This window comes from Procambarus clarkii, chromosome 48 (assembly GCF_040958095.1).
Source record: "Procambarus clarkii isolate CNS0578487 chromosome 48, FALCON_Pclarkii_2.0, whole genome shotgun sequence".
NCBI lineage: Eukaryota > Metazoa > Arthropoda > Malacostraca > Decapoda > Cambaridae > Procambarus > Procambarus clarkii.
In genome coordinates this window covers 27,145,615-27,171,673 of record NC_091197.1, presented here as the reverse complement: position 1 = coordinate 27,171,673, position 26,059 = coordinate 27,145,615, and the positions used below count along the sequence as shown (strand labels likewise).

Sequence of the window (26,059 nt, the reverse complement as noted above, 5' to 3'; positions counted from 1 at the left end):
TTGTACGTACCTTTTCCTCGGCACCTGTCTCGAGAGTTGGCGGATCATTCTGCAGCGTGAGCATGAGGACCTTCATGGGCGGATACTTATGGTAAGGGGCCGTTCCCGTCACCATCTCTATTGCAGTGATGCCAAAAGACCAGATATCAGCCTTAAAATCATATCCTGAGACCTGTAACATTTCCAATCATGATTTGAAACATAGAATGCCAGATTTTAAAGTTGATGACACGATAATAAAAAATACTGAAACACTGAACAACTATATGGTGAAAACATAATAATGATAACAATTATTAATACAGTGGCATCTCGATTAACGAGTTTAATCCGTTCCGGCACCGAGCTCGTCACGTGGAAAACTCGTCTTGCGAAACAACAACAAAACTGTCGTCAGAGGTGTTCGAGAACCAGCAGGAACGCCCGTTAATCGGGCGAAAGCTTGTCAGTCGACACATATTTTTTGCGAGTGGCTTGCTCATTACTCAAAATGCTCATAACTGGAGCCGCTCGTCACTCGAGGTTCCGCTATATAAGCACTGTACAACTACACACACTGGTATGGTAGTGTTTGTCATCATGCTGCCAGGGATACACTAATCAATCAATAACTTTATTCATAAATATCTGTTCTGTATATTTATAGTTGTGTTCATTTTCACCAATTTGCAGGGAATTTTTTACCTAAGAGAAAGTCGTAACAACATAAAATTAAATATCTGATGAGAATACAACTTAACCCTTAGGCAGTGGTCATCGTCAACTGTTGATTCACAGGATAATGTGGATATCATCATATGGCGATTTAACCACAGTACTGTGCGCAGAATGCCTTGAGGCACTAAATCGAGGATGCGCAGAGCACCTCAGGGCAATCGTAGGTATAGCATAGGATTCAAAGCTGGCGCGCGGTGACCTGGGTACGATATGGGTGCCTGAGGCCTCCAGTGATCATCCACCATTTAAAAAAAAATCCCAGCATGCCTCATGGCCGCCGTGGTGAGCCTCAGTTTCAAGGTAGTAACCATGTTTGACGCATCATCCACGAGCTCCCAGTCCACGGTCAGTCCCGGTGTTGAAAATCGACTCTCAGAGGCCGAAATACGGAACATATTGTTTGATGATGGACCGATTACTGAAGATTTAGACTACAGTCCAGATAAAGACCTAGCACAGGCGTCTGACACGAGTGATGGGGACAATGAGGTGGACGATGTCGAGAGTGTGTACAATTCATGCACCTCGCCTGGCCTCCCATTCCGCCCTGAATCCACACCACTGGAGATACCAACACGATTGTGTCATCAGACATGAGTCTACCGAGTGATAGTATAGGTGATGAGTTATTTTCTGGGTTCAGTGACGTAGGCTCGGATACAAGCAGTGTTGATGAACCGAGTGCAAGCTGCTATGGTGTTACTATGTGGGGTTTTGCTGCCCCAGCACCTCGCCGAGGCAAGCGCCAGTGTGTCACGCAGCCTGAGGACAATGACAACAGTGAGCCCTCGACATAAGATATTCGTGGTAGGCCTATACTACACGGCCTTATCTCCTGGCATATCCATACGCAGCTCTAGCACAAAATGACAGAGCCATGGTGTTGGCGCCCGTGCTGGTGGTGCTCGTGCTGGTGTTGGTGCCAAAACCCAAAACACAAGAGTACTTGTATGGGAGGATTGTGACAATTTTGTCCCATAAATTCCTATGTTTGATGATAAAAATGTTGGTGTAACACCCTTATTCCCCCTATACTGGTGATGATATGGCTGAAATTGATTATTTTTTGGCATATTTCGATCAGCCATTTATGGACCATCTAATTGCAGAGACGAACCAATAAGCTCTGGAACTCATTGACTCTGGAATTTTACCTGCCTCTCGATTGACACGTTGGAAAGATGCGACTATTGAGGAAATGTCTGTGTTTTTAGCGTTGTGCATGATGATGAGGAATGCAGATAAACATGTGATCCAGAATTATTGGAACAAAGACAGCCTTGTTCCAACCCCCTTGTTCAACAGGTACATGTCACATGATAGGTTCCTGCTGCTCTTCAGGTGCCTGCACTTTAAGAACAATGATAATGAAGACAGACACGACAGTCTGTGGAAAGTGCGGAAGATATTTAGTGAACTGAAAGGAAAGTTCCGTGACTATTTTGTACCAGCACAGAATGTCGTGATAGATGAATTGCTAGTTCTCTTCAAGGAACGACTTGCGTTCAAGCAGTGCATACCATCAAAGTGGCACAAGTTTGGACTTAAGTTTTTCGTGTTATGTGACTGTGAAACTAGTATGGTCATGGACCAACCTGTCCTCTTACAAATTACATCTAAATTTGGCTGTTTGCTCGCATGGCCGAAAATGAATTTAATTTGAAAATGAAAACAAAATTTAAAATAAATTTGGGATTTTTTTTTTCAAAACAATAAGTTAAGGGTCCTCTGGTAGGTTAGGAGGCAGGAATAACTCCTAAAGTTTCAAAAGTCATGAAAACGTTAATTGAAAGTTTCTTCTCCTAACCTAGCTGAGTAAGCCGGAGGACTCAAACAGAAAACAGTACAGTACATCACTTTCGTGAGCCAGTTTCATTTCAAATTACGTCTATTTTTGGCCATAGCGCACGTACCAGTGAAAAGTGATGTTATTTTTAAGAGGATGGGTTGCACGGACATGATATTGTATTGAGGTGTGATCTTGACCTGGTATGTTGACACACCAGGTCAAGATCCACACAGGTTCTCAGGCAGTGTCGTGAAAACACTCATGGAACCATTGCTGAACAAGAGGCATATCCTGTACACACACAACTACTATACCAGCCCCTTGCTGTCCAGATTCCTCTTTGACCACAACACCGGTGTATGTGGCACTGACAAAACACACAGGAGAGAAATGCCAGTGTTTGGCATTGGTATTGCAGTTTGTGAATGCCAGCTGAGAAAGTTTCATCAAATGTTATCTGTGCGCTGGTGGGGCAGACACAAGGTAAATATTATTTTTTTTTTTTTTATATATATACAAGAGTTGCTACATTCTTGTACAGCCACTAGTACGCGTATCGTTTCGGGCAGGTCCCTGGAATATAATCCCCGCCGCAAAGAATCGTTTTTACAACCAAGTACTCATTTTACTGTTGAGTTAAACAGAGGCTACAGTTAAGGATTTGCACCCAGTAAATCCTCCCCGGCCAGGATACGAACCCATGACAAAGCGCTCGCGGATATTGACAACAATTCACACCGGTGCAATGTTGGACAGTGGCAAAGTGAACTTTGCAACAAGGTTGCCAATGTATAAACCTGACTGTGTCATTGATTATAATGTATATATGCATTTAGTAGATAAATGTGACATGATGGTTGGTGCCGTCGAGTGCATGGAAAATCTGTGAAGTGGACCAAGAAAATGTTTCCCACCTCGTTGATGTTACAGTGTTGAACTGTTTCCACACGTATCTCGTGAAATGTGGCAAGAGACCACCAATCTGTACATTCAGTGTTGCTCTAGTGTCACAACTACTGGTGAAGTATGGGGGTGGAGGGCAGTGTTGTGACATGTGGGGTGCCAGTAACAGTGCATCATGCCATTCCTGACAAACTCAGGGGTGAAGAATACTTTGCTGTACACAAGCTTGGTTATATGCCAAGCACAGGCACACGTGAAAAGGGTAAATGTTCCTGCATTGTTTGCAAGAACAAGCAACATAGGGAACGAAAGTGAAGATCCTTCTGCACTTGGTGCGTTGAGTGCATAGTTGCCCAGTGCCCCATTGACTGCTTCACTTATCACACACTTACTCAGTTCTAAGTGCATTGATAGTGTTGTATATAGTTTGTGATAGTGTGTATATAAGTTGTAAATGTAAAGAATTGAACATGCAATATAGAAAATAAGAACAATGTTTGTGGACACATTTGTGATACATGTAACACAGGTTCTTTGAACAGTACAGATGTGCTACTGCCTGAATATTGTAAACCTGTTAAATATACATAGAATTAGCAAGAAAAAAATACATTTGTAATTGTGTGGAAAAATGAACATGACCGGCCAACACTAACCTGCCCGGTGAGCACTGGTCACAAAGCCCCAGCCAAGAGACAACGCATTTGTGAACACATCGAGTTAGGGCTTGGGTAGGCGCCAAGGCAATGAACCCCGAAAAACCAGAAGAGGAAGCAGGCGACGCAGCAACCGATGCAAGGCCCCTTGGAGGCCGAACTCATCAGGCGTGAGAGGCGGAAGGGACGTCCCCGAAGGAATCAGAACAGCTGATGAAGCCACACCCGACTCGGTGGGTAGACCATTGTGGCAAAGTTCAGGCTCCAGCACAAACCCTCAAGCAACCGCCGAATTACCCGGGAGCCCCTCAGAAACAGATAGAGGTGGAAGTGCAGACAAAGCAGAGCTGCCTGAGGAAGAGACAAGGAAGCGGTCCGAGCGTCCCTCTTAAGACCCAGCCAAGACCGAACCTGAGAGGGAACCGGATGGGACTTCCGCCTGTTCACTAAGAATCCGAACCCAGCGAGTTGGGAAAGAACCAAATCCTTGGCGAGCAGACACGCGGACAAGATGGGAGCCCACACCAGCCAGTTGTCGAGGTAGGCCAGAACACATAACAGACGCAGGCGGGCCACCATGACCCAAGTAAGACGAGTGAAAACGGGACGCACCAGATTCAAGTCGAACGGAAGGCAACGAAAGCGGTAACCTGGACGTCCCACTACAAAACTGAGCCAGTCCCTGAACCTCGGATGACTCAGGATGTGCCAATACGCGTCCTGGAGGTCCAAGAACACCATCCAAGTGCCCGGCTCTAACAGAAGATGGACCTGGGACAGTAATCATCCAAAAGGAGGGGCAATAAACCCACGGGTTCAGATGAGACAAGTCCAGAATGAACCGGAGGTTTGTGCAGTCCCTTTTCGGGATCGGAAAAAGGCGGGAGATCCCCCTGCTTTGGCAGGAGGACCAGGCTTGAATGCCTTCGTCGCCACCCCGGAAGGGGACTCCCTTGAGACTGCCTGAGTCTCAACACCAACTAAATCCTGCTCTGACTCCGAAACCCTCATAAGCTTTGGAGCCGGAAGCAAGGGGAGAGGAACTGGATGGACAACAGAAGGGGAAGGACAAGGGGGAGGAAGGATGGAGCCAGAACCGAAGCGACTCCCACCACCAAGTCCGGGTCCCTAAAACCAAAACTGGACAGTCTCGGGGCATCCGGAGAAGCAACTAAAACGTAGCATGCAACGCAGCTGCTTCCTGCACGCTCATATCATGATCAGTAGCTTGGGTGAAATTGAGCACATACAGGCAACAAACGTCGCACAACTCCGGGTCAAAAGAATTACCGACCCAACAAGCAGCATGGCGGAGGCACAACCAGTGATTGTCCCCCAGAGACAAGGGGACAGAGCAACCTTCCAACTCGCATGAAGCGAGAGGGGATTCAAGGGTCACATCCATCGCACCATGGAGCCCCCATGGGCCTTCACAGGGCCCTTAGCCTTATTAAGACACTAAGGGAAGCCCAGGCAAGGTACTGCTAACTGGCACCAAAGACTACCAAACAATTTGCTAAAATAGCTGAACCCTTGGGACATGTCCACTCATGGGGGCCTAGCAAAATATAATAATAGGAAAATATAAAAGGAAAATATAAAAACAGAAACCACGTACAAAACTCAGGCAAATCATAACATAGAACGAAAAGGCAATGTAAAGGATCTGGGTGTACTCACGTCGGAAGACTTTACCTTTAAAAAGGGGCCGTCTGGTTATTATAATGAAAGTTGTTCAATGTCAACCAATATTAATTTTCTAGTTGTATATGAAAAGTGCTTAAATTGTCCCAAGTTTCAGTACTGCAGCGTAAATAGAAAGGGAGTTTTTTTTTTTTTTTTTTTAACGTTTTTTACACATTTTCAAGTCCACACTTCAGAACACACGCTTCAGATATAATTATTCTGTGACACTTTTCTGACACATTAGCATATAATAAAGGATTTGGGGATTTAGAATTTCCAAAAAAATCTTTAGTTTTCCTAATACAAATGTTCAAAGTTCCCCAAATTTTTTTTGCAAATATGGCATGTTTATTGCTATTATAAAATCAATAAATGAACTTAGAGAAAAATGAAAGCCCCCCAATGTAGAGACATGCCCTCCACATATACTGTGTAAGTTTCATGTAAATTGAATAAAAAAGGAATCAGTTTTGTAAACGTTTGTGTCAATTGAAAAAAACACAGAAATGAATAAAGTCTAAGGTTCTAAAATCTGTGGCTGAGGTTGACATCAACCAATTTTCTCCAAAATTGGCATCCTTACAGCTAGGCTTACGTACAGTCAGGTGTGTAAGTTTGATGCAAATCGCCCAAAAAAAAATGAAAAAAAAAATATTAAAAAAAAAAAAGAAAAAAAAATCCTTTTTTTTTTTCTTAAAATTTTTTTCCAATTAAACTAATTATAATATTTGTTTAATATATGCTATTGTGATAGCAAAGAGTCGTAGTTATGATTTCAGTTGACACTTTTGATTGATAATCGATTTTGACCATTTTTACATAATTTTCACAACTACTTCAATATTTTTTTCTTCCTTCCTATTTATGCTACGATGCTGAAACTTGGACCAGATGAAACACTTTTCATATAGAACTTGTCAAAAAAGTTTGATTGAAATCAAACGAGTTTTCATTTTTGCATTTTTGGACCCAGATGCCAACCAGACGCCCCCTTAAAGAACACAATAAAGTAGCCGTCACAACTGCAAGAAAAATGATAGGTTGGATAACAAGAACTTTTCACACTAGAGACGCTATACCGATGATGATACTTTTCAAAGCGCTTGTGCTCTCTAGAGTGGAGTACTGCTGCACAATGACAGCCCCTTTCAAAGCTGGAGAAATTGCTGACCTAGAGAGCGTGCAGAGATCCTTTACTGCTAGAATCCACTCAGTAAAACATCTAAATTACTGGGACCGACTAAAGAGCCTAAATCTGTACTCCCTTGAGCGCAGGCGGGAGAGATACATAATAATTTACACGTGGAAAATAATTGAGGGGCTGGTCCCAAACCTGCACACAGAAATAACACCACATGAGACCAGAAGACATGGCAGGATGTGCAGAATACCCCCGTTGAAAAGCAGAGGTGCAACAGGTACTCTGAGAGAGAACTCTATCAACATCAGAGGCCCAAGACTGTTCAACACGCTTCCACTACACATAAGGGGCATAACTGGCAAACCCCTCACAGTGTTCAAGAGAGAACTGGATAAGCACCTCCAAAGGATACCTGATCAACCAGGCTGTGACTCATACGTCAGGCTGCGAGCAGCCGCGTCCAACAGCCTGGTTGACCAGTCCAGCAACCAGGAGGCCTGGTCGACGACCGGGCCGCGGGGACACTAAGCCCCGGAAGCACCTCAAGGTACTCAAGGTAGGTAGCAAGGGGTACCACCAACCACACAAAAACTAAGAATAGATATAATGATAGATATATACACACACCAACATAGAAGGGACAATCACCAGAGCAGACCCTCTCACCAGGCAAAAAAACAAAAGCAAAACCCCACAAGAGGACAACGTACCCAGGTGGAACAGAGCCGGCCGCTGTAAGAGGTAAAAACTAGCTGTGCAGTACCCCGCGGCCCCTACCAGTGACAAAAACTACCCCTATCCAAAGGCAAACATGGGCAACAAAAACCCCAGTTGACTCCAAGGGTGGCCAAGTACTGAGCAGTAAAAGACACATCGGGGACAGATCCCGAAGTGACTTGTGGATGCCCCAAGGGTAGTACTTACAGAGCACCTAGGGAAGGTGGCCCTAGGCGCATGCAGCTCGAGTGCCAAAGAATATTACTCCTGGCTCACACACCACCAGTAAAGACAGTCCACGCCACAAGGCACAGAATCTGAGACAAATTGCTGGAGACAGAGGCACAAGACCACGCCAGTAGCACATCAGCCTGAGAACTGAAGGGTGGATCGCCGGCGTGGGGGTCTGGGGTTCCCCCTTCCCCCTCCCGGGGAGGGGGAATTTGCGCAGACAGTGGTGCGGCGACATAACATCATGGTCATTTGCTAATTTTCGTTTGGGGAGTTCTGTCCACTGGTTTGGCTTTCGGTAGCAATAATTACACCAGAATAAGGGTTTGTTTTGGGGCACCACCATTTCTGGGTGCTAGATCCGGTCGATGCGAGACACAGAACCTGTCCCCTCTTCTCTTGAGGGGGCCAGGTTCTGGCTCATGGTCCTCGGTAGGCAAGAACTCCGTGCACATTGACTGATACCAGAAAGTTATACATATCCATTCAGCCTGGATAGCTCCGGGGCACCGACAGGGTCCCCCCCAGAAAAGGGTTCACACCCCGAAGTCAAAGAGTGGGTTCATGCCCGAACAAAGTAACTACTACTTAGGTAATTCCTTAAACCACAGTGCGCACCATCAGCCAAACTCACTCCCGACCTGAGGAAAGACAGACAGTCAAGGAGAGCTAGCTTATCAGAAGGGCGAGGAGCCACCACAAGTGAAGAGAGTTCCCTAAGGCAGTGAACACTCCAGATAACACTGGCAGTGCAAGGGGCAGCACTAAAGGAGCACCCAGGGAAAAGAACCTTGAACACATGCAGCCTCAAGCACACACTCAACTCCTGGCTCAAACTGAATAGGAATAGGCACAATGGCAACTCCCACTTAGCTGGAAAGCAGGACATCAGAGCCAGAGTGACAGAGAGGGCACCTCACACTGTCTACCATCCGCAACAACTGAGAATGAAGCTGCTCACCCCTGGCTACCTCACCCCCTACCCACAAATGAGGGGAATAGGTGGGGCAAACAAGCTAGTACTGAGTACTGGTTTCATGAATTTTCAATTGTTTACACTGCTGGGGAGGGGGGGGGGGAGTTCTTTTGCAAGTTCTGAAGCAAAAGTCACCCTTCTCACTAGCAGTGGTCTGTTTTAGTTCGCTGACTTTCAGACCACTTCTGTGGTGGTGGTGACAGACATGATTAAATGCCACAGACAATTTTATCATAGTGCCACTGATTCTTATTCTTCTCTGAGGGAGCCAGTTTCTGGCTTTTGGTCCCCCTAGGCTGAAAAGAACTCTGTGACTGATGGTATCAAGTAGTTTGGCACTATATCATTATAGTAGCTTCAGGGAGCCACTGGGGCTCATCCAGAAAATATGACTTTTCTTCTAAAACTTTCACTTCATAAATGGATCTTAACCTATTGTTATAAAATCTATTAAAACCGAATACAAAATTGAATAGTAAGTGAGGATGTATTATTTCTTACCTGTTCCATCACCTCCGGTGCCATCCAACATGGAGTTCCAACAAAGGTATGCCGAGATTTTTGACGTGATAAATCTCCTCCAGTTGACAGCCAGGCACTTACACCAAAATCAGCAATTTGTACAACACCATCTTCACCTAACAATATATTTCCCGCTTTGATATCTCTGAAAAATATCAAATGATGCATTACTTTCCTAAGTACTGTAATGTGCATATACAATGACCTATCATCTTATGTACATTGCCATAATTATGAAACAATATACTGTACTGTAATAGCTAACCATGATGACCTAGTAAGTACGTTCTAACTTCAAACCTTTAACTTTTGGCAACAACTTTCATCTCAACACTCTTGGTCTGGCAATATTTCTTCCACCTTCCAGTAATTTTCCTTAATAAATTGGCATCCTACTATTACTATATTATTTTAAGAAAATGTGAGTTATCTATTAATAATGTTATCTATGGTCTTGAATTACGATCATCAACAACAGCATACATCCAATTATTTTCATGCACATTACTAACTTACAGCAGCAGGGAACCACACGATGACCAATCACCCGCACACCAGAATATGAAGAAATGACGACATTTCAGTATGTCATGGACCATTATCAAGTTGTATTATCAACGTTGTCGTTTCTTCATCTTCTGGTGTATGGTTTGGTCACCATACCTTCAGCCACATTATTGCAGCCCAAACTCCTGTTTTGGTAGTACTTATAGTAACCATGAGGACCATAGTATATATACCAACGTACAACGAAATTAAAAACTAGAAATCTGAACTACTGAGTTAGACAGCCGGAAAACTATTTATTACTTGTGTTGCTTTGACAAACTAAGCTAACCTAAGTAAACCTTCCTAGGCCTAATACACAATATCTGAGGCCTAATATAGTACATGTGTGCTATAATAAGCCTAGGAATATTTAAGTTTGTTTTTAAGCTTCATTTATTTTAAAAGAATTCCTTACTAGTCAGTATACTGCTATGTAAAAGCTAAGTTTGTATGAATTCATGACTATTCACAACTGTCACAATAGGTACTATCTAAAGAGGAGGATGGGTTGTACAATTATCTACACCCACATGTAACCCACTATTATATTCTTGTTTATTAACACCATCACGGTGTCTGCTGGTCATGCACATTACTAACAACAGACACACATAAGAGGTTGTTCTGGATACTGAAACATACGGGAGTGACAGGGAGGCTTCTAACATGGATGAACAATTTTCTGATAGAAAAATGAGGGCAATAATCAGAGGCATGGTATCAGACAGAAGAAATGTCATGAGTGGAGCTACATGATTCAGTTCTTGCACCGGTAATGTTCATTGACTACATAAACGATCTACCAGAAAGAATACAGAATTATATGAACATATTTGCCGAAGATGCTAAGATACTAGGGAGGATAAGAAACTCACATGATTGTCATACCTTTCAAGAAGACCTGGACAAAATAAGTATACTGTATAGAGCCCCATTTGGCAAATTGAAGTTAACATGAATAAATGCCATATTATGGAATTTGGAATAGGATAAAATAGGCTACAAGAATCTACAAATTATGTGAGAAAGATTAACAAATTCTGATAAAGAAAGATATCTTGGGGTGGTTCAAAAAGACTGTCACCCGAGGACTACATAAAAAATATTGTGCGAAGAGCCTATGCTATGCTTTCCAATTTCAGAATTATTCTTAAATACTGTACTGTACAAGGATGGTGAAATAATAAAGAAATGGTGCAAAACTCTGTGAAACCAATGTTGGAATATGCAGCTGCGATGGTAACCATTTCTTAAGAAGCACATAATCAAACTGGAAAAGGTACAAAGACATGCAACTAAATGGCTTCTGGAACTGAAAGAAAAAGAGCTACAAGGAGAGGTTAGAAGCATTAAATATGCCAAAGCTAGAAGATAAAAGAAAAAGAGGCTTATGATAACTGCTTCCAAAATAATAATGGCAATCAACAAAATTGATAAAGAAGAATTCTTGAGACCTGGAACTTCAAGAACCAAGAGGCAATGGATTTAAGCTAACTAAACAAAGCTGCTGAAAAAATATTAGATAAATCACTTTCACAAACTGAGTGGTTGATGGTTGGAACAAGTTGAGCGAGAAGGTGGTAGAGGCCCAAACCGTCATAAATTTACATGACAAATTATATGACAAAGAGTGCTGGGAAGACGGGTCACCTTGAGCATAACTCTCATCCTGTAACTACACTATTATATTCTTGTTTATTAACACCATCCAGGTGTCTGCTGGTAAACCAGAGTTCAGCAGACATGGCTAACTGCCATTTTACCCCAATGGTCTTAAAAAGAGTTACTCTGCAATTCCTAAGCCAAATACAAATTATTCTTATTATTACTGTATATACCATATTATTATTTGTAAAGTTAAGTGCCCTATTATTATATTACCACACTGCCGAATTCTGCGTCATTATTTGATTCACATTGAACCAATTAGTCTGGCAAGGAATGTTTCTTTAAATAATAGTCAAAACATTAGTGTGTCAAACACAGAAACTCAGATCCAAGTCTTAGCAGCATCTGACATATACTGTCTCACATTAAAGTGAGGAAGAACAAATGAGAAAGACTCAGAAAAACAAAAATCATTAAACATCCTGGTCGTGGATAGATAAACCTGTTTAATTATTAATTACCTATGAATTTGTCCATTATTGTGAAAGTACTCAAGGCCCTTCAATACCTCGCGTAACGCTGTTGCGATTACTGCTTCATCAAACACCCCATGCTTACAGTCTGACGTCTTCATTCTACAAAAGATAAAGACAAGAGATAAAATTTATAAATAATTAGTCTTACCAAAAAACCAGCGTTGAATGTAATGAAATAGCATTTTCTGGGTGAGCCCCTCTTATCGGGGCTACTCTATGTAATATTAGACCAGGACATTAGCTATGGAGTTCAGACCTATTAGGGACCATGAGCCAGAACCTGGCCCCTTCAGAGAGGTTGCAGGGAACAATGGCCCTGGAAAAACCCCTTGTGGTTGGGGGTTTTCCTTATCTGCCATCGACCGGGGTTAGCCACTCAGAAAGGTAGGCATAACAAAACAAACCCCACATGGTAAGAAACTAACAACAAAAACCGAACAGAGAGATAGAACTCCCTACAATCCCAAGGAAACAAGCAAACATGCAAATGTAACACACTACTGCCACACCACTCGTCTGCGCAGCCCTCGCCTCCCTGAGAGGGGAAGGGGGGCGCTGGACCTCACCGTGCCGGCTGCATAGCACTCCAGTTCGGAAGCGAAGTGTCAACAAACGCGAAAAAACGCCGACCAGTGGGAGGGAGGGTTGCCAGGGAGCCTCCAGGGGTCACCCATAAAATGGCATTTCATTACATTCGACGTTGGTTTCTGTGGGGAGCCCCTACGGCTCCCTGGAGCTTCATACCTAAAGAGAAGGAAAAGAAAGGGCTAACCTGGGAGGCAGCCGCCACAAACTCCGCAATGCAAAGTCGAGACGACACTCTGCAACCTGCGACCCGAACGAACACCAGAATGCCCAGGAGCAGACATGCTCAGAAAATAACGGGTGGCCAGGAACCTGAACGACCTCCAAATCCCTGCGCCCGAATGAGCCCAAGACACGTCGCCAACCTCGGCAGCAAAAGTGCCGAGCACTTTTGCTGCCGAGGACTAGCACAGGTGCGAGGATATCCCGCAGGCTGGCTAGACTTAACCCAGCGGTCGACCTGGGAGACCCGAGCCCTGGAACGGGGAATGAGAGAAACCGAATCAACCCAAAGCACATTTCTAGCCACGGCACGCAGGTAACGGCGAAGAGCCGCAACCGGACACAACACAAGACGCACCCCCGGCCGAACCAACCAAGCATCAATAACCCAAGGACCCCTCAGGAAAGCAGCCGTCTCGGCCTTCGCCAGAAAAGACGGAGAAGGCTGCAAACGTACAAACCTACCATCAGAACCAAAAGAGCAGAAACTCCTGCGCTGGAGGAGAGCCGGAAGCACCCAACCTGACCCCCAGAGGCCAATGCCAATAAATATAAGACCTGTGAAAAACAAACTTGAACCGAAAGGGCTACCACACACCAAGCAGAGGAAAGATAAGAGAGCACCCTGACCAAGGACCAGGACGGCTCAGGCAGCGCATGAGTAGGCCGGAGGTGAAACAAAGCACAAGAAAGCATATGGAACGGACAGATGTGATGTCCACCCCAAACGTAAGCTGGAGCGGCTCCGCCAGCGTTGCACGATATGAGGCGACAGTAAGAAGCATCAATAATGGTCCGGAAGACCAAGAAAGGACAAGACAACCCGATGCGAAAGAGAAGACAACCTACAAAGAGCAAGAAAATGGCGAATAGGAACGCCAGGAAACCTCATACTGTCGCCGAGATGAAGCTCACAAGTGGGACACCATCAACGAAGCCACCTGATCACCATAGAGATGGTGATACACCTGCATCAAAAGACCAGACGCGAAGAGCCAAGGAGAAGGCCGAACCAGCCACGTACTAGACTGGTCCGACCTGCCAAAAGAGGCAGAGCCGCAAGAAACGCCCCGGGTTCAGACACCGATCAAGCAGCATCTGAAAACAAGCTGGGCCGGCCACGAGGACTACTCTCCGTGAGAAGGACTTCAACCGAGCCAGAACCCGAAGCAACAGTTGGACCGGGGGAAGAGGTTCAGGTAACTCCACCTCGGCCAGACCTACCGAAAGGCATCCACCACAAACGCCTCTCAGGAAGGGAAGGGCGCCACATAAAATGGGAGACACCGAGACCACGCCAATGTGAAGACGTCCATGTCCGGGAGTTCGTACGTCCGGCAGTGCCAACGAAATTGGTGACGACTGGCCAATACATGAACAGAGGAATGAACCGAGGCCGTCCGCCAGGACGTAGGACACTCCCCGGACACGAAATGCATGGAGAACCAAACCCCGAGAATCCAACAGACGATCCACTCGAAGGGACCAACCCCAAAGGGGCAAGGACCGAAGAGAACCCCCGTGGTTCCGGCAATAAACCACCGGAGAACAGTCCGAATAGAGCCGGATGGTAGAGCCCCGAGTGACCCGAACCCTCTGAAGTGCAACCAGACAGCCATGAACTCCCGAACCGTGCTGTGAGCCTGACGGAAGGACAAGGATGAGGAACACCTGGCCACCGCAAAACACAAAAACACAGCAGTGCGCACCACGAAGGCAAACACCGCCTAGGAAACTCAGGCCAGAGAAGCGTCTGTCCCAGTTGGCATTAGCTTACGAACTGGAGTGCTATGCAGCCGGCGCGGTGAGGTCCAGCCCCCCCCCTCGTCCCTCTCTTCGGGAGAGGAGGGCTGCGCGGATGAGCAGCACGGCAGTAGTGTGTTACGTTTGCTTGTTTCCTTGTTTTCTTGGGATTGTAGGAAGTTCTGGTTGATACCTGGTTGATGGGGTTCTGGGAGTTCTTCTACTTCCCAAGCCCGGCCCAAGGCCAGGCTTGACTTGTGAGAGTTTGGTCCACTAGGCTGTTGCTTGGAGCGACCCGCAGGCCCACATACCCACCACAGCCCGGTTGGTCCGGCACTCCTTAGAGGAATAAATCTAGTTTCCTCTTGAAGATGTCCACGGTTGTTCCGGCAATATTTTTTATGCTCGCTGGGAGGGCGTTGAACAACCGTGGACTTCTGATGTTTATACAGTGTTCTCTAATTGTGCCTATGGCACCCCTGCTCTTCACCAATTCTATTCTGCATTTTCTACCATATCGTTCACTCCAGTACGTTGTTATTTTACTGTGTAGATTTGTACTTGGCCCTCCAGTATCTTCCAGGTGTATATTATTTGATATCTCTCTCGTCTTCTTTCTAGTGAGTACATTTGGAGGGCTTTGAGATGATCCCAATAATTTAGGTGCTTTATTGCATCTATGCATGCCCTATATGTTTTCTGTATTCCCTCTATTTCAGCAATCTCTCCTACGCTGAAGGGGGAAGTGAGTACTGAGCAGTACTCAAGACGGGACAACACAAGTGACTTGAAGAGTACGACCATTGTGATGGGATCCCTGGATTTGAAAGTTCTTGTAATCCATCCTATCATTTTTCTGGCTGATGCAATATTTGCTTGGTTATGCTCCCTAAACGTTAGGTCATCAGACATCATTATTCCCAAATCCTTTACATGCTGTTTTCCTACTATGGGCACATTTGATTGTGTTCTGTACCCTGTATTATGTTTAAGGTCCTCATTTTTACCATACCTGAGTACCTGGAATGTATCACTGTTAAACATCATGTTATTTTCTGATGCCCAGTCAAAAACTTTATTAATATCTGCTTGAAGTTTTTCAATGTCTTCAGCCGAGGTAATTTTCACACTGATTTTTGTGTCATCTGCAAAGGATGACATGAAGCTGTGACTTGTATTTTTGTCTATATCTGATATGAGAATAAGGAAAAGCAGCGGTGCAAGGACTGTACCCTGAGGTACAGAACTTTTAACTGCACTCGGACTAGATTTTATATGGCTGACCGTTACTCGCTGAGTCCTGTTTGACAGAAAACTGAGTATCCAGCGTCCTACTTTACCGGTTATTCCCATTTGTGTGTTTTGTATTCCCATTCATTCATTTTGTGTGCTTTCACGCCATGGTCACATTTATCAAAAGCCTTTGCGAAGTCCGTGTATCTACCAGTTCTACTTCTCTGTTCGGTTTTTGTTGTTAGTTTCTTACCATGTGGGGTTTGTTTTGTTATGCCTACCTTTCTGAGTGGCTAACCTCAGTTGATGGCAGATAAGGAAAACCCCCAACCACAAGGGGGTTTTCTAGGGCCATTGCTCCGTGCAACCTCTCTGAAGGGGCCAGATTCTGGCTCATGGTCCCTGGTAAGTCTGAACTCCATAGCTAAAGTCCCGGTCTAATATAACATACATTAGCCCGATAAGCTCCAGGGAGTCGTAGGGATTCCCCACAGAAAAGTAGTACAAAGGTTACATATAAAATCTTTCCTTTTACATGTATTATATAACAACAGTGGCCCCCTGGCCAGAAAAGGCCAGCGGCGGCCCCTGACCAGCGAGGGGCCAGCAGCAGCCCTCCATCAGTTATGTGCACAATTCGGTGCGTGAGTTTTCAACAATGTGCCTTGCCAAGGGGAGTATTCAGATTTCTCCAGGCTCCGTGCTCCAGTTCAATTCGGACTGCTCCCCCGTAGTTCTTGCCAGAACCAAGGATAGAGGGCCAGTCTCTTTGGTCCATTCCGAACACTTTGTGGTGCTGAACACTGCATACTGCATGTAGCTCATCTTCTGGTTTCTCTAGGTTTGGTTCTCTGTACTGTACATGTTCATGAAGTACCCAATGTTCTCACTGATGGCTAGTATTTCCTGTCATCTCTAAAGAGTGGCCCATTGACAACATGTCCTTCTGGTGGCTTTCTGGGACATTTGGGCACCCTGATGTGGACCTCTGTGTGGTGTGAAATTGGTGCTCTGTTCCCCAATAGTGAAGCTCTGGCAATGGATGCTTCTTAGCTGGACTGGCTAAGGTGGGGTTCATTGACCTCTTTTTCCCTAGTTCAGCTGTTGTTCTGGTCATTGCCAGATTGAAGCTCAAACTAGGTTTCTGGATCTTATTGCCTAGTGTCTTGACCCAGGTATTTTCCATGACTGCCTCTTCCAGATTGGTCTGGTGACATACCTTGCTGGTTCAAACTTCTCAGCTCTTTCCGTCTGGATTTTCCAACGCTTCTCTAGCGCCAGTTCTACAGCAAACAGGTGGCTGGGTTAATGGTGAACCACCTGCATTTGTCCTCGAAGAGCCAGTATAGAGTCGCTTGGTACTCATTTCACCTCTTTCTGTCCCTCTGTCATCTTTCTTTTGTCTCAGTTCGGGTTGTGCTTTCCTTTTTGTCTAGTCATTTCTTGACCAGCATCTCATGCCCGATACTGCCACCTCTAATCGTTGAGTACTGCTGAAGCCTCTATTGCTTGCGTTTGCTATGATACTTCTTCAGAGCCCTTCTGCAAGTTGTCTCGTGCTTTGTTTACCCTCTGGCCTGCTCATGCTCCTCTTGTGCCATCCTGGTCTGTGGTCTGTTTTCTCATATTTATTTCTTCCTCTTGGTTTCTTGGTTCCTCTCAGACCAAGACTATTTTTTTTTTAAGGGCAATTTTCTGTTGGCTCTCGCCTCTGGTTGTTGGGTTGGGGAGCTTCATGCTCTTTTTCAGGGGTGGAGATTCTGCTCCTTTGACCCTAGTGGGCATGCTGTTCATTTGCCATCTTCTTAAATTAATTGTGATGAATGAGTCAGCATGCTTCCAGAGGGGTATTTTGGTTATTTATGTTTGGTTGCTGTGGCCAAAGGTGCATCATTTTCCACATCTGGCAATGGTTCTTCATCATTACCGTTGTGCCATCGATTCTGCCTCGATGGATGCTTTGTGGGTTGATCCTGTCTGCTTGGGCCCCTTTTTCTGAGGTTTGCATTTCTCAGTTTATGAAATCTAGCCATCCTGCAGTCTACTCTCATGCCCATGATGTTGGGAAATATGCTACGATTGCAACCGTCTTTGCCAACTTGTCCTGGGTTGACATTCAGGCACTGGGGTTTTGGTTGGTCGAACAGGGTCCTAGCAGCCTCGTATTTGGTCAATGTCCTCATCATGCCTATGTTGCCTTAGGCCATTTTTCTTGGTCAATTGCTTCACCTTCACCATAGTACCTGCTGTTCCTTCTCCTTGGTATGCTCCTTGGGTTTTGCTGTGGTTAATTAGCTTCAAGGACCCCAGAAATCCAGCATTGAATGTAATGACATGCTTCAGCAGATGAATCCCAATGGCTCCCTGACACCTTCCAATACCAACCAGATTTCTCAGTTGGTGGTTGTACTCACCTAGTTGTGTCTGCGGGGGTTGAGCTCTGGCTCTTTGGTCCCTCCTCTCAACTGTCAATCAACTGGAGGGTTTTGTTGTTTTCACAACTTTGTGGGTTGTGGGTTGTGGGTTTTCACAACTGCTCCATAATTTACTTGGAAGGGTTGGGCAAATTGTGGATATCTGGGCCCCTGGTGACAGTAGTTTAGTACTAACGAGTTGGAGCCAGTTTAGTGTGTGTCAATCAGTTGTTTACACAGTTTACCGAGTTCATTTGGAAATTTTTGAGGTTTCAATTTTTTTGAACCCAACAGTCATTTGTATTCAGCCCGTCCTCATAAACAAAGGCCAAAAGTGATTCCATGCACCCGCCAAACCCCCTTTTATGAATGAAAAACAGTTTACACACGACTTACAACTGATGACGTTCGAACACTTCTCGAACAGTGCTTTGCTGACAACTTTTTGTTCGAACCCCAATGCTGTAAAAGCTTCACCCACATATTACAAATATAAATAATTGCCAACAAAACCTAAACCCGTAACCTAACCAATGGCTAAATATGCACTATATGCTTATATAATAATATTAATTTATATTTGAGAAAATTCCTATTTTGAATGAACAGCATTTAAAAACTTATGAATGTATCTTTGGGGTTGACCACTGTTAGGAATGAAAATAGACTGAGGATGGGTTGCTGTATTGGTGCATTGACTGGGCTGCATGTTGAGGGTTAAATATGATGATGTTAGAATAAAGAAGAGGCAATATGATCACTACATACAAAATAGTAACAGGAATCTAAATAATTGGCAAAGAGGAATTCATGAAATGTGTAACTTCCAAGAACAAGAGGTCATAAATTCAAACTATGGAAACAAAGGTGCCAAAAAAAATATTAGAAAGTTTCATATGCAAACAAATTTGCATATGGATGGAACAAGTGAGAAGGCTACAGACACCTAAACTCTCAGTAGTTTCAAAGCTTCATATGACAGAGTACTTGCAAGACAGAACACCACGAGCAGAGTTCTTATCCTGTAAATCCACTTAGGTTATTACACTCCAATAAATTGTGTACTTAACAGATATGCCGAACAATTTAATTTGTATATACTGTACCGTCAGACTGATATATAAATTATCACGAATAGATTTCAAGGAATATATCTTATATAAGAACAACGATATGTAAAAGTGCCTGGCTGCTTGAACGCTACTTAAGCATTGTCAAGACTCTGTCAAACGTATGTGATTGGTCGGTTCTCCAGCTGATGCAGCGATGGGATGAGAGGTATAATGTTACCTTCACTATAACTGCTCAACAGAAAAGTCCTAGTGACCTCTGTTGAGACACTAGGACTACAACAACTACAACTACACCACAAAACTTTTCAACAACAATGCATTGGAGAATTCTTCCAGGTTTCCTAAGAACCTTGGTGACAAAGCCACTAAGACAAAAATACATGGTGCTTAGTGGATCTAGATCCAGAAATGAAGTAGCAACTGAAACATTAAATAAAAATATGTTAGAATTGAATTACAGTACAAGATACCTAAATACTGTAAAAGACAAATCTATGTTGATATTACTAGCAGAAATAAAACACCAAAGTTATGTAACAATTCTAATTTTGATACTCTTCTCTTTATGACAAATAACTCAGAATTTTAAATACAAAGTTGTACATCAAGACATAGTCATCTCTTATGTAATATACAATGTTCTTTAAACAGAAAACAAAAAAATCTTATATCTATTGACTAAGATTCAGCTGCAAATATATGTAAATTAAAAGTCAATTATAGTTTGACAGCTCTTTATATAATACACTTGCCTCTTAAATAATATAAATCAGGTGTTGAATGCAATAAAATGCATTTTTCTGGGCAGCCTCAGTAGCTTCCCAGTACATTGGCTCTGGTATCACAGCCACACTACCACCAGGCCTCTGGACCCAGATTCATGAAGCAGTTACGCAAGTACTTACAAACGTGTACATCTTTCCACAATCTTTGATGTTTCATCTATTAAACACTTTACAAGCATGAAAAATTCCCAATCAACTGTTGTTATTGTTACAAACAGCCTCCTGGTGCTTCGGAACTGTTTAACAATTGTAAACAAAGCCGCCAAAGATTGAGAAAAGATGACAGGTTGGTAAGTGCTTGCATAACAGCTTCATGAATCTGGCCCCAAGACTTGTGCACTGTGCAGGCCTCTGAACTTGGCCTACTGGACACTAGGACCAGAATGTGAAATGCTCAGAGGAAAGGGAAACATGGTCTGAAATGTATCCAAAATCAAGTAAAATTGCCCAGTAAGTACAGACAAAGCAAAACAAACTATGTATCTTGATGAAAGAGAAGATACTAAGGATGCAATAGTTTGCTTAACCCTTGTATGGTGCCTGGCTATTTAGCATGTGTCACTCACAGGCGCATACAAAAAAACATACATACATACATACACATATATATATATATATATATATATATATATATATATGCGAACAAGCCTGAATGGTCCCCAGGACAATATGCAACTGAAAACTCACACCCCAGAAGTGACTCGAACCCATACTCCCAGGAGCAACGCAACTGGTATGTACAAGACGCCTTAATCCACTTGACCATCACGACCGGACATAATGAGGTGATAGCCGAAGCTATTTGAACCACCCCACCGCCGGCACTCGGATGGTAATCTTGGGCATAGCATTTTACCAAATCACCTCATTCTTTGGGGCACACGTGAGGAACACAAATGCGAACATGCCTGAATGGTCCTCAGGACAATATGCAACTGAAAACTCACACCCCAGAAGTGACTCGAACCCATACTCCCAGGAGCAACGCAACTGGTATGTACAAGACGCCTTAATCCACTTGACCATCACGACCGGACATAATGAGGTGATAGCCGAAGCTATTTGAACCACCCCACCGCCGGCACTCGGATGGTAATCTTGGGCATAGCATTTTACCAAATCACCTCATTCTTTGGGGCACACGTGAGGAACACAAATGCGAACAAGCCTGAATGGTCCCCAGGACAATATGCAACTGAAAACTCACACCCCAGAAGTGACTCGAACCCATACTCCCAGGAGCAACGCAACTGGTATGTACAAGACGCCTTAATCCACTTGACCATCACGACCGGACATAATGAGGTGATAGCCGAAGCTATTTGAACCACCCCACCGCCGGCACTCGGATGGTAATCTTGGGCATAGCATTTTACCAAATCACCTCATTCTTTGGGGCACACGTGAGGAACACAAATGCGAACAAGCCTGAATGGTCCTCAGGACAATATGCAACTGAAAACTCACACCCCAGAAGTGACTCGAACCCATACTCCCAGGAGCAACGCAACTGGTATGTACAAGACGCCTTAATCCACTTGACCATCACGACCGGACATAATGAGGTGATAGCCGAAGCTATTTGAACCACCCCACCGCCGGCACTCGGATGGTAATCTTGGGCATAGCATTTTACCAAATCACCTCATTCTTTGGGGCACACGTGAGGAACACAAATGCGAACAAGCCTGAATGGTCCCCAGGACAATATGCAACTGAAAACTCACACCCCAGAAGTGACTCGAACCCATACTCCCAGGAGCAACGCAACTGGTATGTACAAGACGCCTTAATCCACTTGACCATCACGACCGGACATAATGAGGTGATAGCCGAAGCTATTTGAACCACCCCACCGCCGGCACTCGGATGGTAATCTTGGGCATAGCATTTTACCAAATCACCTCATTTTCCTCATATATATATATATATATATATATATATATATATATATATATATATATATATATATATATATATATATATACATATATATGTCGTACCTAGTAGCCAGAACTCACTTCTCAGCCTACTATGCAAGGCCCGATTTGCCTAATAAGCCAAGTTTTCATGAATTAATGTTTTTTCGTCGACCTAACCTACCTAACCTAGCTTTTTTTGGCTACCTAACCTAACCTTACCTATATATATAGGTTAGGTTAGGTTAGGTAGGGTTGGTTAGGTTCGGTCATATATCTACGTTAATTTTAACTCCAATATAAAAAAATTGACCTCATACATAGTGAAAAGGGTAGCTTTATCATTTCATAAGAAAAAAATTATAGTAAATATATTAATTCAGAAAAACTTGGCTTATTAGGCAAATCGGGCCTTGAATAGTAGGCTGAGAAGTGAGTTCTGGCTACTAGGTACGACATATATATATATATGTCGTACCTAGTAGCCAGAACTCACTTCTCAGCCTACTATTCAAGGCCCGATTTGCCTAATAAGCCAAGTTTTCCTGAATTAATATATTTACTATAATTTTTTTCTTATGAAATGATAAAGCAACCCTTTTCTCTATGTATGAGGTCAATTTTTTTTTATTGTAGTTAAAATTAACGTAGATATATGACCGAACCTAACCAACCCTACCTAACCTAACCTAACCTATATTTATAGGTAAGGTTAGGTTAGGTAGCCAAAAAAAGCTAGGTTAGGTTAGGTTAGGTAGGTTAGGTAGACGAAAAAACATTAATTCATGAAAACTTGGCTTATTAGGCAAATCGGGCCTTGAATAGTAGGCTGAGAAGTGCGTTCTGGCTATTAGGTACGACATATATATATATATATATATATATATATATATATATATATATATATATATATATATATATATATATATATATATATTGATATATATATATATATATATATAGCCCCATTGTAGACAAAGAAGCCACAGCTTTGCTGGAGGCAGCAACAACCCCCAGTGATCGTGCACGCCTCACAGCTGTGCAGGCTCCCCATGCAGGGGACTTCCTTCTGGCAGTCCCTATGTCTGCGACAGGCACACGTCTTGATCCGCAGGAGCTCCGTATTGCAGTCGCTCTCCGCCTTGCTGCCCCTATCCACACTGTTCACAGGTGTATTTGCGGCGAGGCAGATGCTGACGAATATGGATTGCATGGCCTGCACTGTGGAAAATCGGGTGGTTGGCACACTAGACACGACGAAGTCAACGACATCATTAAAAGAAGCCTTGCCTCTGCTCAGTGTCCAGCGGAGAGAGAGCCCCGCAACCTACTGAACCGTGACTCTGTTAGCTTTGCCGGCCGACCAGACGGAATCACACTGCGTCCGTGAAAGGGTGGCAGGCAGTTAGTATGGGACTATACTTGCGTATCCACCCTGGCAACGACATACATCACCCTCTCTGCCGGCACGGCAGGAGCCGCAGCGACACACAGAGAAAAACAAAAGTCAGTCAAGTACAGGCAATTAGATCAAAGGTACAATTTCGTTCCAATAGGGTCTGAGACCCTAGGCCCATGGGGTGAGAGTGCAAGAAGGTTTCTTAAGGATCTTGGTTCCAAGCTCATTGACACCACAAGAGACCCTAGAGCAGCAAGTTTTCTCTTTCAGCGCCTCAGTGTCGCGATCCAGAGGGGAAATGCCCACTGCATCCTCGGTTCCTGCCCGGCGTCGGAAGAGTTCGAGGAAATCTACAGCCTCTAGGAAGTGAACTTTTTCTTGTGTCCTCTTAATGTTCATTTTTTGTATAAAATCAGATATGTAACTGTATAACCTTGCATAATAAAGTGTACATCATAATAAAAAAAAAAAAGGGGGTGGTAGGAGAAGTGAACACTCTTTCGTATTCAGAGTTAAATGTCAAGTTTTTCCCTGAGTGCTCTGTGTTCCCTTCTCTGAGGCTGTGGGTCCCTATAATTGCACCAGTGGTGGTACCCCCCTATATATATATATATATATATATATATATATATATATATATATATATATATATATATATATATATATATATATATATATATATATATATATATATATATATATATATATATATATATATATATATTCTTCTAAACCTGTTAATTTGTGTTCACTGATCATGGGAAAAATAATAAAAAAATCGTAAGTGGCATATATTGCCCACTATAGGGCGGGAAAGTCTGGCAAAAAACAGGCGTTGACTCAGTGTGCGTCCCAGACGGTCTGTTGCTCACCAGCTGTCAGGCCGGAGTTGCCACAAAGAGAAAATTACCTAATTATTTCAATGTCTCCAATTGATTTTTCATAGTTTTTTTGCTGTAATATTATTCAATAGAGTGTAGTGTGATATATTTATATAATAAAATGAGTGGATCATCGCTGTACTCAAAAATATGGTGTGCATATTGTTGATTCAATTATGTTCATCAAATAGTGAACAAATACTTTGTTGGTTATTACACTATATACACAGGTTATATATAAGTATCTGCATGTTTTGTTCACCATAACGAACCACTAAGTTGCTATTATGAGTCAAAAAGTAACGAGGAGTGACCGCCACACACCAGCCAGCCACTCACTCCCTCAACACCTCACTCGCCCACATTCTCCTCCCACCATACTGTTTTTGCTTTTATTCACTATATATAGACGTTATATATAAGTACCTACATCCGTGTTCACCATAACAGACCCTAAGTTGGCATGCTGAGTGGCAGCCTGCCACTGGCTGCTACTTCCTCCCTCCCTCAAGTCACCTGACTCACCCACATTCTCCTCCCACAATACTGTTTTTGCTTTTATTCACTATATACAGATGCTATATATAAGTATCTACATTCGTGTTCACCATAACGAACCACTAAGTTGGCATGCTGAGTGGCAGTGCCAGTGGCAGTGCCAGTGGCAGCCTGCCACTGGCTGCCACTCCCTCCCTCCCTCACCTCACCTGACTTGCCACCATTCTCCTCCCACCATACTGTTTTTGCTTTTATATACAGACGTTATATATAAGTATTTACATGTTTTGTTCACCATAACTGTACAGGCATACCTCAGAATAAGAGTTTAATCCGTTCCTGGAGACGCCTCGCCTTCCAAAAACTCGCATTCCTAAGTTAATTTCCCCATAAGAAATAAAGGGAAATGAATTAATCCGTTCCTGACTACCCCAAAAACCCCACATCAAACTAAATTTTTATACCTAATTTACCTAATTCATCTAAATAAACCTACAAAACTGTGTTCCAGTTATTACTTACCTTGCTGTCGAGTGCTGTAGGCGTATGGAAGATGGTGAGGAGGGGGGAGGAGGAGAGGAGTTACTATTTGGAAGGGGAGTCCCCTTCCATAATCACATCACATAACCCCATGCCTTGTAACACTATGGATACCACTTCTCTTTCTAAATTTATCAAACCAGCCCCTGCTTGCCTTAAACTCTTTCTTATCTGCATCACTCGTTGCAGGGGTATTCTTTAGAAGGTCTTCGTGCAACACCCTGGCTTTCTCACAAATAATGGCCTCCGAAACACTATCACCCCTCAACTCCTTGTCGTGTATCCAAATTAATAACAACTTTTCCACTTCTTCAAGTATTTGTGGTCTTTGTGCCGTTAATGTTCTTACTCCTTTTGCCACTTTAGCACCCATAATCTTATTTTTCTTCTTAAGTATAGTGCATATTGTTGATGTGGCTTTGTTGTACTGCCTACAAAGTTCAACAACATGTGTACCGTTCTCATGCTTCCGAATGATCTCTTGTTTCTCCTCTATTGTCATCCTCACATGAGCTTTCTGGCCTTTATCCTTACCACTGGCTTTCTTGGGACCCATGGTGAGATATATAATAACAAATTGTATAGACAAATCACCAAAAATCCAACAAAACACTGAAAATCCGCAAGAAGAATTGATGTGGGGGTAGTCACTGAGCGCGAGACAATAATAAACTGAGGGGCGGAGGGGCGACGAACGCGCTAGGTCGGCTGTACGCGTATCAACAAACTCGCGTCC

The 26,059-nt window shown here is 43.6% G+C and overlaps 1 protein-coding gene across 7 annotated transcripts in view; it reads right to left on the bottom strand.

The window, feature by feature from the left end:
* LOC138349446 (serine/threonine-protein kinase OSR1-like) overlaps window positions 1-26,059 on the bottom strand; it is a 580,194-nt gene that overhangs the window by 85,911 nt on the left and 468,224 nt on the right. For all 7 annotated transcript variants that reach the window (XM_069302665.1, XM_069302668.1, XM_069302669.1 and 4 more), the window contains 3 exons: window positions 12,017-12,130; window positions 9,318-9,483; window positions 11-172 (listed from right to left, as the gene is read on the bottom strand). In XM_069302665.1, the coding sequence (XP_069158766.1) occupies window positions 11-172; window positions 9,318-9,483; window positions 12,017-12,130 (442 nt within the window). The remainder of the gene's footprint in view (window positions 1-10; window positions 173-9,317; window positions 9,484-12,016; window positions 12,131-26,059) is intronic.